The 15,544-nt window shown below is 35.4% G+C and overlaps 1 protein-coding gene across 4 annotated transcripts in view; it reads right to left on the reverse strand.

Moving 5' to 3' along the window:
• Positions 1-15,544, reverse strand: part of LOC150084511 (lens epithelium-derived growth factor-like) — a 316,821-nt gene that overhangs the window by 62,424 nt on the left and 238,853 nt on the right. For all 4 annotated transcript variants that reach the window (XM_090375260.1, XM_090375258.1, XM_090375259.1 and 1 more), the window contains exon 14: positions 5,401-5,502. In XM_090375260.1, the coding sequence (XP_090231386.1) occupies positions 5,401-5,502 (102 nt within the window). The remainder of the gene's footprint in view (positions 1-5,400; positions 5,503-15,544) is intronic.

Consider the following 15,544-nt stretch of genomic DNA (forward strand, 5'->3'; position numbering starts at 1 on the left):
TATTTATGTATAATTGGAATTTATGCTCCAGAAGATGGAAAAGAGGAAGAAACAGATAAATTTTATTTAGAATTACAAAAGGAACTAGATAAGAATGTAAAAAAGGACCATGTAGTTATTTTGGAAGATTATAATGCTCTGGTATGGAATAAGCCAATAAAAAAATGTTATGAGATGTTATAGAGAAAATAAAGTAAACGGAAATGGATATAGATTAAAAGATTTTACAACATTTAATAATTTAAAGATAACAAATAAATTTTTTGGAAAACGTGATATACATAAATAAACATGGTCAGCAAGAAGTACACATCAATAACAGACTATGTAATAGTAAATCAAAAATTAGAAAAAAAACAATGTTGAGATACTAGGGTGTTTAGAGGATATGATATATTAATTCAGATCATTTTTTAGTGGCTTTAAAAATAGAGCTTTTTTTTTTTTTTTTTTTTCCCCTTGTTAGTTGTTGGCGCATCAGCTTCTATGGCCATAATGCACCTCCCAAAGTTTTTGCATTTTACTGTGATCCAAGCCTGAGGCGGGAATCAAACCCGCAACCTTTGGGTTGCCAGGCAGGCACTTTACCTACCTGGATAGCCCGGTCGGCTCAAAAATAGAGTTATGGGCCAAACAGAAGAAGAGAAAAGCTATTAAACAGGGGAACAGAGGAGCTGGGTTTAAAGTATAGTATATCTACTTCAAGAAAAAGTATACAAAATTTATATGAAACAAGGATTAAAGACGAAATAAGTAAAACATCAGAGAGAGAACAAATAGAAGAAGAATGGAATAATATACGAAATATAATTCAAAAGATAGCAAAAGAGACACTAGGACTATTCAGGAAAAAGTATAGGGGGGGGGTAAAGATACGGAATGATTGTTAGTTTGTTTGTTATTTGGTTTTAGGAGCATTAGCAACTAAGACCCTATTGCTCCGGGGATATGCGGTGGTCATTCCCTGACCTTTCTGCATCCTCTGTATTTGGTCTAATCAAGAAGCACGTGCTACGCACTGCTGCTCCTGCCCATACGGAATTAAGAAATAGCTAAAGCAGTACAAGATAAATATCTTAAATCTATACAAAACAAGACAAGTGAAAATGAAGAATTTTTTATGAAAAAATTGAAACAATGAAAAAAAAAAAAACATTATGAAGAATTGTGGAAAGACCCAACATATCAAATAGAAGAGATACAGTTAGACCCAGTTGGTGACATAGATCTGATAACGAAGGAAGAATTAGAAAAGGCATTGAAAGCTACAAAAAATAGGAAAGCAGTAGGAATGAATGTATAAATGCAGAACTGATCAAGTATGGAGCAAGTTTTTTAAAAGATAGGATACTAAATTTATTTAATAAATGTTGGGAACAATATAAAATACCCAGAAGAATGGAAAAATTATTTCAATATTTAAAAAAGGAAATAGAAATGATACAAAGAATTATAAAGGGATTAGCATACTAAATACAGTATATAAAAGTATAGCAAAATAATAAATAATAGAATTAAAATTATCTCTGATGAAATATTAATAGAAGAACATGCAGGATTCAGAAAAGGAAGATCATGTACAGATAATATATTTATATTAAAACAAATAATAGAAAAACGAAAAGAGTTTAATTTAGAAACACATTTAGCATTTATAGATTATGAAAAAGCATTTGATCGAGTAAACAGACGAAAACTATGGGACATATTGAGTAATAAAGGATAATCAAAGCATCTTACAAAAATAATAGGTGCCTCTGTAGCCAGATGGGCAGGAGCAGCAGTGCGTAGCACACGCTTCTTGATTAAATTGGGGTTCGAGCCCGTGACCACCATATACAGAGGATGCGGAAAGGTCAGGGAATGACCACCACATATTCCAGGAGCAATATGGCCTTAATTGCTAATGCTCCTAAAAACCAAATAACAATAACAACAAAAATAAGACGAAGTTTATATCAAGGAACAAAAATAGTAATAGATACAGGTAATAAATTAACAGAAGAAAGTACAGTCGATTCCGGTTAACTGGGACACACGGCACTAGTGCGTTTTGGCCCAATTAAGCGGCTGCCCCAATTATCCGAAGTTCCACGTAAAAAAAAAGTTAAAAATACAATGGACCCTCGCTTTACAATTGGTTCACCGTACAATCAAATCACGTTACGATAAAGTGCCATTCACCATACGATGTGTAGTGAGCGCTGGTCATTGTGATCTCGTTTGTGAATTGAATTTTAATTCTATTAAATAGCAATTCTAATTAGCAAATATAGGAGGTATATTATCCACAGGCTATAAAAGTAAAGATATACTGTATTACATACAAATTTACCCTTTATTACCTTACCAATTAAAAAATTAAATATGTGAAAATCGGAATAATTAATACGTACTGTAATATGTACATACTAACTAGTTGACATTTCTGTTCACTGACATTTGTGGGTGGGGGTTAAAATTTAAAACAGTAAAATGATAAGAAATCAGTACATACTGATTACAAAGAACACGGCACACACAAATTGCAAGTAATGCAACACGCTCAAGTGAGAACGGAGTAACAAATTACGAAGCTTTAAAAATAGAAATGAAGAGAAGATTCTGAAAATTAATTTTTTTATAAGATTGAAGATTCCATGGAAGTGTAAACACATTTCATCATAATAACCCACGGAATTCCAGCTGTCGGTATTATTGCAAATTCAGTAAGATCGAGTTTACTGTCCGTTTATGATAGATTTCACTAACAGAAAAGCCCAAAAAACAGGTGACTGCTAATTGTTTTTACTGTTTTGTGGTTGTGACCTCCAGAATTTTGACCAAACCGTGTGGTACCGTCGGAGACAATTGTAGGGTAATCTCCAGTGCTGCGGTCTCCTGCCCCGATTAAACGGCATGCTGTCCCAATTAAGCGAAGTAAACCCTGGCTATTTTCTCGATTAGTTTCTGTTTTTTAAGATTTGCTCCAAATAAATGGTTGCCCCGATTAACTGGTGGCCCAAATAACCGGAATCCACTGTGTACTGTTCATGGTACTGTTCTTCTCAATTGTCATCTTTTATCTTTTTGTTCCAGCTCAGTTAGACAGGTAGCATAGTGCATAAAAGCACTGCCCTCCTCACCCGAGTTTGAATATCCTGTCCATGACACAAGGAACTTTTCTGGGCTTTTTTTCGCAATGTGGCTGAGTTAGTCTGCCTCAGGCGAAGATTTCACAGTTTCCCCCCTTCCAGAAACCCATCCAGCAAATAGGCAAATCGACCACAGAACACACACTATTTACAGATATATATATATATATGGAACAATTTTGGTCTAAGTAGCTGATGTACCTAAAACCCAACAACAACCAGTCCAGTTAAGATGAGTGCATCAACTAACCAGCTAGTGGTTGATGTCTTTTTTTTTTTTTTTTTTTTTGCTACTGAGAATCAGTATCTCATGTCATATTGCGCTAGTGTATCATGTCTTTATTAAAACGTTATTCCTTCCGTATGAAATCAGCATAAATATGCTGATTTCATACGGAAGTAGCTGCATAAATATGCTGATTTCATACGGAATCAGCATATAAATAAATCCCCAATGGAAGAGAATACGCACAAGTGAGAACGGAGTAACAATTTTACGAAGCTTAAAAATAGGAATGAAGAGAAGATTCTGAAAATTAATTTTTTTATATGATTGAAGATTCCATGGAAGTGTAAACACATTTCAGCACAATAACCCACAGAATTCCAGCTGTCGGTATTATCACAAATCCATTAAAATCGAGTTTACTATTCGTTTATGATAGATTGCACTAACAGAAAAGCCCAATAAACAGGTGACTGCTAATTGTTTTTCTTTTTATTGTTTTATGGTTGTGACCTACACAAATCTGACCGTAACAAGTGGTTCGGTCAGAGAAAATCATAGGGTAATCTCCAGTGCTGCGGTCTCCTGCCCCGATTAAACAGCATGTTGTCCCAATTAAACAAAGTAATCCCTGGCTATTTTCTCAATTGGGTTCTGTTTTTTAAGATTTGCCCCAAATAAACGGCTGCCCCGATTAAACGGTGGCCCAAATAACTGGAATCCACTGTATAATAAATCAATGAGTTCGACAGGGATGTGGCTTGTCACCAATGTTGTTCAACATATATATCAAGGATATGATATGATATCCTATGTAAATGGAAAGAAGAAATTAATACAGGTATATATTTAAATACAAAGAATAGGATTAATACACTGTTATTTGCAGATCAAGTAATTATTCAAGATAGTGAAGATAATTTACAAAGAACAGTATTTAAAAATTAAATCAAATAACAGAAGAATATAAAGTTAAAATATCAACAATGTAAACTAGAACAATGGCTTTTAAGGGGAAAAATAAGGTGAGAACAAAAATAGTTATAGACAATAAAATATTAGAACAAGTAAAACATTTTAAATATCTAGGATGTGATATAACATATGATGTCGAAGAAGATATGAACGAGAAATTGGCGAAATTTCAAAATATATGTGGAAAAATAAAAAGAACTCTGGCTAAGAAAACAAGGAAAGAAATACAAATGAAATTTTACAAAGTAATGGCAGTACCAACACTTCTTTATGGTTTTGAAACACGGATACCGAAACAAAGAGACATTAATAGAATACAAGCTGCAGAAATAAAATTTTTAAGATATGTTAAAGGATGTACAAAATTAGATAAAATACCAAAAGTTAATATTAGAAAGGAATTAAAGATTTACTCAATTAATGAAAAAATTATAGAATATAGATGGAAAGAACATGTATAAAGAATGGAAGATAATAGACTCCCTAAATTAGATTACAGATATAGAGCTAAAGGGAAAAGAGACAGAGGAAGACCGGAGAAAAGATGGGCAGACCTCTTTGAGATCTGAACGGGTGGATCGCTTAATCCGTGAAGGAAGATAAGATATATGATTATTTACCTAGAATTCTGGGCATATCATAGTGTCCGTCCATATCATATCAGGTAGTATTTTCTAATTGCAATCAGTCCATGCCACCAAAGATCAATGCCATTATTCAATGGGACTGACTCTCTGGATTCAGTTTCCAACTTAACAAGAGAATAATGAACAGATTTCCAAAATTCAATTAGAAATGGACATATAAAATGTAAAACTGCTAATTTAATTCCCTAAAGTTGAAAGTGCAAAAACATTTATTATTAAATAACTGGTCTGACCTCGATCTGCCGTATCAAGCTTGACATACAGAGTTTGCATTTATAGATGGAAAAATAATGAGCAACTGTAATCCATCAAGCCAGACAGGCTGGATGGATTACAATACAAATTTCAAATTAAACAACAGTTCTGCAATAGAGAGAACATCCTGCAATCACATAAAAAATAACATTCTAATACTTACTTTTCTAACTGTCTGTACAATATCTGGATCCTTCTTCAACACAATTTGATTTAGTGAAATTTTATCAAGTTCTTCTAATGCAACTAAACACCGTTGAATATCCTTAAGAAAAAGAGTAAGTGTCATATCAAACACCGATCACCTAATTTTAGAGTAAATTAGCATTACAGATTAAAATCCAAAACAAATGATGCATCAATTTGATGTGTCATTTGTTTTGGATTTTAATCTGTAATGCCAACTGGGAGTTGTTCTAGCTCATACTTATTTTTTTGCTAGAAAGTGAAAAGGTTGACAAAGACTTATTCTATATGTTTGTGGGCAATCAGTCAAACTTTTATAGTATAGTAAGTCAAATACAATTAAAATATTGTAAAATGTTTTATTTTAGCAATGCTATTTTGACTTATTCAAAATACAAAGACTTCCCCCCCCCCACCCCCATGGTTTCTTTTCATTTGGCAAAGTTTAAACTTCCTAGTTAAACAAGCTGCCTAAGTGCTACACTACTTTCAAACAAGTGGCAGAAAAAAAGTTTAGTTTGACCTCTGTACACCTGCCAAGTTTGTGAGTTCTGCTAGAAAATTTACAGTATTCACATGTTATGTTTTATTTGGTGATGTTGACTTCAGACACCATTACTTGGTTCTGCTAATGTTTAGCAGACAGAGGGAAATAGAACAGTTCTATTCTTCTTCTTTTTTTTTTTTTTTTTTTTAAATAATAATTAAGTCAGTTTGTTATTTTTGTAGGAGCATTAGCAACTAAGGCCGTATTGCTCCGGGGATATGCGGTGGTCATTCCCTGACCTTTCCGCATCCTCCGTATTTGGTGATTAAGTCAGTAGGTTTCATCTGATTTGTTTACTTGCAAATGACTATTACCTCATTTATTTTATTTTAAAAATACTTTTGCACACGTTGCTATTATCATTGTTTGAGGTTTATTGGCACAAGAGCCTAACCAACCATTATTTACTTGCAGCAATTTTTTTCCAGTGCTGTGATAGTAAGAGTCAATTATGTAGTTGTATACAGTTCAAATAACAAAAAAAAAAAAAAAAAAAAATCGAATTAATCGGAATCTGAATTATACTGTCAAACATACTTGATAATGACTCAGAATATGAGTCATTATCAAGTATGTATCATTATTGTGGCCTCTGTTTATCAAGTACGTGCAGCAGAGCTAATAGTTTCTGCAAGTAAGAGACCTGAAACAAGCTTTTCAAACACTCAACTAGTGATGTGCTAAAGTATTAGCCTAGTTTGACAAGACATGCCCTGACAAGGGTTTTCTCCTGTAAGTAAGCAAAAAAAAAAAAGTGTCCAACTGCAATGCAGAAACCAACTATACAATCATTTCCATCCAACACACAACTGAAAGAAACTGCAGCAGTACCCACAGCTTTGCTTTCCAACCTTCAGTATAACAAAAAAAAAAATCTGTTTGAGACTGGACACCCACAGCCGAAGCTCATTAGCTGCAGGAGTTTTTATTGAGTTCAGTTTACCACAGCTGAATCCAATAATTTCTGTGTATAAGGTTTACTTAATCTGTATAAAACACCCAAGGATGATAGGAAGGCATAGCGTTAGGTTGTTTAGTGACATGATTCACACATCCATTTCCCAGAATGCCTGCATGCCTTGATATCCAACAAAAGGGGGACTGTCTGCAACTGGAAGTAGCACAGTGGATGTCAGTTCTGTTCCAGAACTGGACAAGACGAAGACACAGTAGAGTGAATGGCAGAAACTACACTAAAGGAGTCTATATATGCCAACATCTGTGACATTAGCATTAGACATTATATTTCAGGTGCTAATTTGACTGTCTGTAATTCTGCATTCTTTGGAAGAGATACTGCCTCTAAAAAATTTATAGAAACTACTTCAGCATCTACAGCTTTAGCTGTTTTCCAATCATCAGTATAAACATACAGTTTATGTACATTTTCCAGATATATACTGCAACTACCAGCTGTTTCATGTTAGCATTTGACAAAGAGCATTTTCCCCATTCCCATTATTGTAAGAAATCATCACAAGGAAGTAAGAGGTGTTCAGGGAGAGCCCAGTGTTGTAACATTTTAAAATATATGATGAATATTGATATCCCAACTGTGCATTCATTCTTTAGGATGTCTCATAGCATAGGCCAGTTTTTAAGTTTGCTGTCATATAATACAGTTGATTAAGAATTCGATAGGTAAGTCTAGCTAGGGTGTTGAGAAGAGAGGCTCTCAATCTTTGCTGCATAGTTGTATAAGTGTTTTTCTTCTGAGGTGAAGTGCGTTTTCAAATGGTTTTAAATATAAGATGTGGACAGTAACGTTCAGAATGTTCCCAAAGCTAACTGCAAGATGCTACGTTTCTTGGTGTTTAAATATAGTATAGCACTCTTCCTGGTATATGCACAGACTCAGGGAGCCATAATCTAATTGAGACTGAATTAAAGCTCTACACAGATATCACAGAGTGCTCTCTGAACATGACAGGACTCAACAGCAAAAGCTCTTAGAACGTTCAGTTTCTTATGACAGTTTATGATATTAATCAGTTTCCAAACGTTAGCTATACATGCTACAAATGTAATCTTATTATCCAGTAATCCCTTTAATGGCAATAAGATTATCCAGTTGTTCATTTTACATTTCTTATATTTGAGTCAGGAATATACTGCATCTCATTATATCATCATTTCAGATATAATGACAGCATGATTATGTCTCCATAGAGGAATAGATAAAAAAAAATTACTTTTATGGAAAAACAAATTTCAAAATGAACACTGGTAAAAGTAAATGCAATAACTCAGAGGGAACGATGTACTGCAGTGGTTTCCAAACTGTGGGTCACTCAGCTATTGTAACCGTATTCTATAAAATTAAATTTTCATAAACAATGGGACTTATCTAAGAGTGAGTACGTTAGATGTTTAGTTTCTCCCCTACCTTACCTGAGTTTTATAACAGGATAAGCAATTCAAAAAAAAAAAAAAAAAAAAATATATATATATATATATATACACAGGTGATCCCCGCTTAATGCTGATAATTCGTTCCGGAAAAACAGAGCGCTAAGTGAATCCTTGCTAAGCGAGCACAGCATTCCCTTAAGGTAACATATGTATTTGTGAGTTGCAGTCGGTGTCATTGAATATTTCCTAATCAATAATAAACAGTAGTGAAAAGATGCACAAATGTTGGTCAAAATATTTAATATTCAAATATTTGTACAGTACATATAAAATATTCTGCATTACATACGTATATAATTATGTGGTAACTACTTACGTATCAAAATTAAACTTAAAATTCTAATTAAAATCATGAATTTAATTGATCTAATTTAATCATGAAAAATGTGTCAATTTTGGGTTGTACTTTGGCCCACTTCCTGGTAAACTAAAAGGGGTTTTAATTTAAAATCCCCTGCAGCATTACCACCAAACAAAGTCAACCGATCCTTCGCCATTTTGAAACCTGACATGTTTTTTTTTCTTCTTTCAATATGAAATTTCTTTTAGGCATTCGTTTCCAAAAAACTCATGCTTCATCTTTGTTAAAAACTTGTTGAGAACACATAACACCTCTCTTCAATAATTTTAACAAGTTCTTTTTTGAAAGTTTCGGCTCTTTGATCTGCACTTGCAACTTCTCCCTGGAATTTAAATCTAGTCATCATCATCATCAGCCATTTTCAATCCATTGCAGGATGAAGGCCTCTCCAGCAACTTTCCAGTTCCTTCTGTTTTGAGCACTGGCCATCCATTTACTACCCACAAACTCATGAATTTCATCTATCCATCTCCGCCTTTGTCTTCCAGGTTTTCTTCTAGCTCCTCTTGGGTACCAGTCTGTTATTTTCTTAGTCCATCTGTCATTATTTCTTCGAGCTATGTATCCTGCCCAAGACCATTTTAGTTCTTTAGTTTTGATAAGAACGTCCTTTACTTGAGTTTGCTGCCTAATCCACGTGTTTCTCTTTTTATCTAACAGTCTGATTGCCAATATAATTCGTTCCATTCTTCGCTGTATAGTTCTCAGCTTCTCTTCCATTCTTTTGGTGAGTGCCCAAGTTTCACTTCCATAAGTCATGGTGGGGAGTATACATTGGTTCATTATTTTACGTTTCAGACAAACTGGGATATTGCTCTTCAGTATGTGACTATATTTCCTGAATGCTATCCATCCAAAATTTATTCTTCTCTTGACTTCCAGCCATTTATCATTATTACAGCTAATAACTTGTCCCAGATAAGTATACGACTCCACCTTTTCAATTATTGCTCCTTCAATCATTATTTCCTTTTCTGTGGCATACTTGTTCATCATTACTTTTGTTGTAGCCATATTCATCTTTAGTCCAAAATCTCGGAACTACGTAACATGTCACTGTACTGCAATTAAATTAGTGTGTGAGAATCCTTACTTACTTACTAAATCTATTCAACCAGCCCTTACTAGTTTTAAATGGTTCCACTTTTTTTTTTTTTTAGGTGAGCTTTCTTCAGACCATCATATAGGTTAATCTTTTTTTTTATTTTTTATTATTATTATATATATATTTTTATAATATTTAACTTAACTGAATTCTGCGTTGGATATTATCTTCAATAAAATTAGTTAGTCTCCCTATTTAAATCCTAATAGCCAGCCTAGCCCTAGCTGCTTGCAGTGGAACAGCTGTCTTTCTGCTGCTAAAATTAATTCTTTATTATTTATAATTGTTCTTGCAGTTAAATCTGCCAGTCCTAAATTATGGCACACATCCGCTTGTCGTTGACCGGAATCGATTCGCTTAAAAAAGTCTAATTTAATTTTCAAATTCAGTCTTTTTCTTACATTTGTAGTCTTCGTACTGAGCCCAGACTTTGCTTTTTCATTCTTATCTGCCATTATTAACTCTTCGAAAATGTAACTGCGTTTGCTGCATTAATTATGATACAATGTTCGAGTAAACTGTCTGTTACGCATGATGTCTAATACTGTACTGAGTGATGACTAGACTTTGGATAAATGCATATAACGCAAATATTACAAGCAATATACTTGATCATTTTTTTTAAAATGTTCATCTTGGAACTACGTAACAAGTCACTGTACTGCAATTAAATTAGCGTGTGAGAATATTTCACTAAGCTTGGGAAAATTTCTCAAGACGGTGTGCGAAACGTTTTAATGCTGTTTTGCTATTCATTTTCAAGCTATCGACTCCATCAGATGAAACATTTTCGTTAAATATGCCAAAAATGCAACCTGTACGCTGGTAAAAGAGCATTATAGTGATTTGTGACAGTGTTATAATCAGATACGGGTTATAATATAAGAACAGCATTATAACGAATCAGCGTAAAGCAAACCGCATTATAATGAGGGCCTGCTGTATATATATATATATATATATACACACATCATTTTCCTCTGAGAGGGGGAGAGGAAAACCAGCTACAATATTTGTTGTTTGCGATATATTGTTATATATATCGCCACCAACAAATATTGGTTGTGATACATTGTTATAAATTTTTGTAAAAGAGCACATAACATTTTAAAGGCTATGAATGAATGAATGAAACCTTTAGAATGCCAAAAACTACTAAAAGCAAAGCACAAAGTGTGCATGAACTGATAAAAATTTGCATTTTTGTGTAGTTTGCTACTGGCCATAGTTAGTGTTCTTATAATTATATTACAGTGCTGTGAAATTCACTTGTTATTTGGAGCTCAAAGAAATAAACTGAGTAACCATTTGATCTGTTATGCTTCTTAAGTAACAGCATCATGTATTCATCTGCTGTGACATAAATCAGAAGAGCACATATGTAGGGATGCTGTACGGGTACAATTCAGTGAGAAAATGAACAAAATGAATGATTTAAGTGACTTTGAAAGTGGTACAGATATTGGCACCAACATGAGAATCTTCAAAGCAGCAGTCCAGCTGTTGGCACCAGCATGAGAATCTTCAAAGCAGCAGTCCAGCTAGAGCTTTCACATACTGGGCCTCAGGATTATCAAGGTTGATCCAATAACCATATAGCATCTAGCCAATGGCAAACCTGTGGCTGGAATCAGCTCACTGATGTGATATGTCAATGGAGGGTGCCAAGACTTGTGTAGAGTAATAGAAAAAACTACAGTCAGTCAACTTACAACCAAAGAGGCAATTTCAGAACATACAAATTCTTGTCACAAATAGGACATTGCAGCTAACAAATTGGATTCCACTCCTGTAAGCAAAAAACAAGAAGGTATTGTCGTAGGGGCTCGGGAATACCAACACTAGACAGTTTGTTTTTTGGTTTTTAGGAGCATTAGCAGCTAAGGCCATATTGCTCCAGGTGGAATATGCGGTGGTCATTCCCTGAACTTTCCGCATCCTCCATATTTGGTGGGCACAGGCTCGAACCCCGGTCTAATCAAGAAGTGTGTGCTACGCACTGCTGCTCCTGCTCACATGGCAACGGAGGCACCACACTAGACAGTGGAGATGGAAAAACATTAACTGGCCTGATGAATACCTGTTCCTGCTGTTGAGCTGAAAAGGGAAATTCTAGGATGACCAGAAAATGGCAAAAGCAACACAAATTCATGGCCTTACCCTGCCAGGTGTCAACAATTAAGGGTTGGTGATGATATTAGGAATCAGACTATTAGATAAGAATAGAAACACATGGATTAGGCAGAAAACTCAAGTAAAGGACATTCTTATCAAAACTAATGAACTAAAATGGTCTTGGGCAGGACACATAGCTCGAAGACATGACAGATGGACTAAGAAAATAACGGAACAGTACTCAAGGGGAGCTAGTAGAAAACCAAGAAGACAACGACGGAGATGGATATATGAAATTCACAAGTTCGTGGGTAGTAAATGGATGTCCATTGCACAAAAACAGAAGGAACTGGAGAGGCCTTCATCCTGCAGTGGATTGAAAGTGGCTGATGATGACGACTTACTCCAACATTTCAGCCATTCTTCAAAAACGTGGTGAAAGCCATTTTTTGATAAGCATTTGAGAATTGCCTGCAATGTCTTTACAACCTCTTCTGATGACTCGAAATGTTTTCCGTTCAGCTCCTTTAACTCTGGAAATAAAAAAATAAAAAATTCGCAGGGCCAAGGTTAGGGCTGTAAGTTGGTTGATGAGGAACACGTTTGACGTCAATGCAGGCAAAGTACTCAAGAGAGCATGAGCAATGTGAGGTCTTGCACTATCGTGATGCAGCAACCTGCAGGCAGTACAGTTCTGTAGTAAGGTCTCATAACAGTCATATAACGTTGAACAACATGCTGCTGACATTCCTTGAACACTAAAAATAAGAGATTATCATAATCTTTCATGCAGAAACCACAACTTTTGCTTTTTTCAGTGTTGGCAATGAAGTAGACTTCTAAGCAGAGCTTTGTTGCTTACTCTCTGGGTCGAAATGATGAAGCCATGACTCACTTGCCGTTATCACCTTGTGCAGAACCTCACCATTTTCAGTAACCATTTGTTGCAGCTCCTGACAAGCCTCCATGCAAACTTGCTGTTGCTCAGGTGTAAATAGTCTTGGACCCCAGAGTGCATAAACATGTGTCATGTGCAAACGGCCACAGAGAATAGTGTGTGTGTGTGTGCACGTGCGCTCTCTCTCTCTCTTCTTACTGATATTCTCAACAACACTGCCAGTTCACTGGTATACGACGATCTTCTCTCATGATTACAGAAGCAGTATTTATGGTGACGGCAGGTTGGAGCTCCAGGACCACTTTTTGTGATTGAATCATGTCTATTTTTAAACATTCTGAACCATCTGAGAGCTGTGCTATATGGAAGTGTAGATTTATCATAAAGTAAGCCTCTTAACATTTCATGCTTCAGGTGATACTTTTTGAGATGGAAACAAAATTTGAAAGGGGCATACTGTTCCTTGTGTGCCCTGTCCATTGTTACGTAGGCAAAACTGAACAGGCATAAACTTCACTAACCACCAAGGATAAACTGTGCGCACGAGTCAACTGCACAGCTGCTATGTAATGCTGCTTGGTTTGATCTTAAATTTTGCAGTTCAACTAGAAATAACATGCAGTATAGTTGTTCATGAAAAGTTATGATCATTCTTTTTTGGACAACCCTTCTATTAATGTCCCCCCCCCCCTCCACACACACACACACACCAGGTCCTAGAATGCTGGTAAATTTTACTTCTATTACAGTTTTCCCTTTCACCGTTTAGGGTGATTAATGGCTGCACAAGCAACATGAAAGTATAGTTTTGTCCCATGCCACTGACATAAATCAATCATGTGTAACTCCCTCCTAACTTTAAGTTTCCCTGAATCCTTAATGCCTCCTCAATGACTAGTAAAAACCGAACAACTCCACTGGTTAAATGAATACTGTCACTACAAAACAAATTCTATCTAACAAGGATAGCCATGCTGAGAAAAATCCACCTTTCCATAAGCCTTGCAGAATCCCTGGCACCTAGAGTTAATTCACGAAGCTTTCATCATGAAATCCCTTCTATCGTGCTGTGCATAATTGCAGACACAAAAGAATTTTGTCCTATCTCATGACAATTTTTCAATATGATCATATATTTTATAATTCAATGGTGGTAGATCATGCACATCAAGTAGTGCACAAGACATCATGACTATAAAATCTCATTGTGAAATTATTCAAGATTCACACAGTTGTACTTTTTAAAAATATTATTGCTTATTCTCAGTAGGGTGATCCCCAGACAGTACTGTTTCGGAAATAATTATTCCCTCCTGCAGGTGGGTAGGCACCCTGAGTGAATAGTAGACAATCAGGAAGTGAAATATTTCACAATATGAGAAATGCCAAAAGGGTATGAATTAGCTGAAAGGTAATTAATTATTCTGGCTTAGGTCCCTGCAAGAATTTACTAATGCATATTGAGTGGCACAGTAAGGCATCATTTTAACATGCAGTATACTTAAAGCACCAAATAAGTTTGTGAAACAGCATCAATTATCAATTACTATAACATCTCATATTTTTGCTTCGAGTTTACTGTATGTTAAAATGTCTTAGTGCACCACTCTATATGAATTAGTAAATTCTCACAATCAGAGGCCTTAAAGGCAATGCACTGCATTATTGTCAAGGTAGATCATAAGGAAACCCATAAGGCTTTCCTGCTCCTCCTGTCAATCAGAATGGAAGAATAGTTTTAAACTCTTCTGGCCTTGGATGTTCAGAGTATAAACAGATATTTATTTATTTATTTATTTATGAAGATACAATTTCATTATAATGACCCCACATCTCAGTTAAAACCTATAACCATACTCTGCAACCAGCCTCCCATGTCAAAGGGAGAGGACTCAAAACTGGAATATTGCTGTTATTATTATTATTACTATTATTAGCAACTAAGGCCATATTGCTCTGGGGATATGCGGTGGTCATTCCCTGACCTTTCTGCATCCTCCGTATTTGGTGGTCACACGCTCGAACCCCAGTCTAATCAAGAAGTGTGTGCTATGCACTGCTGCTCCTGTCCACCTGGCTACAGAGGCACCTGTGGAATACTGATTAAACATCTTAGATAACATTTTAGAATTTATCATGATGATAAATTCTAAAATGTTATCATAAATTTTGCAGTTCAGCTAGAAATAACATGCAGTATAGTTGTTCATGAAAGGTTATGATCATTCTTTTTTGGACAACCCTTCTATTAATGTCCTTTCCCCCAACTATACATGCAGTATAGTTGTTCATGAAAAGTTATGATCATTCTTTTTTGGACAACCCTTCTATTAATGTCCTCCCCCCCCCCTCCACACACACACACCAGGTCCTAGAATGCTGGTCATTCTAGGACCTGGTGTGTGTGTTTCATAACTGGTGGTTTCATAAACATCTGAAAAGTGTTGAATCACCTTGTATATGAAGCCTCCCATAAAAAAAATGTCACTTTTTCATCTCATATACTTGTATATGAGATGAAAAACAGCTACAAAAAAAGTCATCAAAAACAGTCCACTTTGGACAGTTTCTTTGCCAATAGAAGCAAAAGAGTGAAAAGACAACTGACACAGTCCCACCACCACTCTGAAACCAGCCTGCCATGTCAAAGGGAGAGGACTCAAAAATGGAATGTTGTTGTTAT

This window comes from Mastigoproctus giganteus, chromosome 6 (genome assembly GCF_048544385.1).
Source record: "Mastigoproctus giganteus isolate SK-2022 chromosome 6, ASM4854438v1, whole genome shotgun sequence".
In the NCBI taxonomy this organism is placed as follows: domain Eukaryota; kingdom Metazoa; phylum Arthropoda; class Arachnida; order Uropygi; family Thelyphonidae; genus Mastigoproctus; species Mastigoproctus giganteus.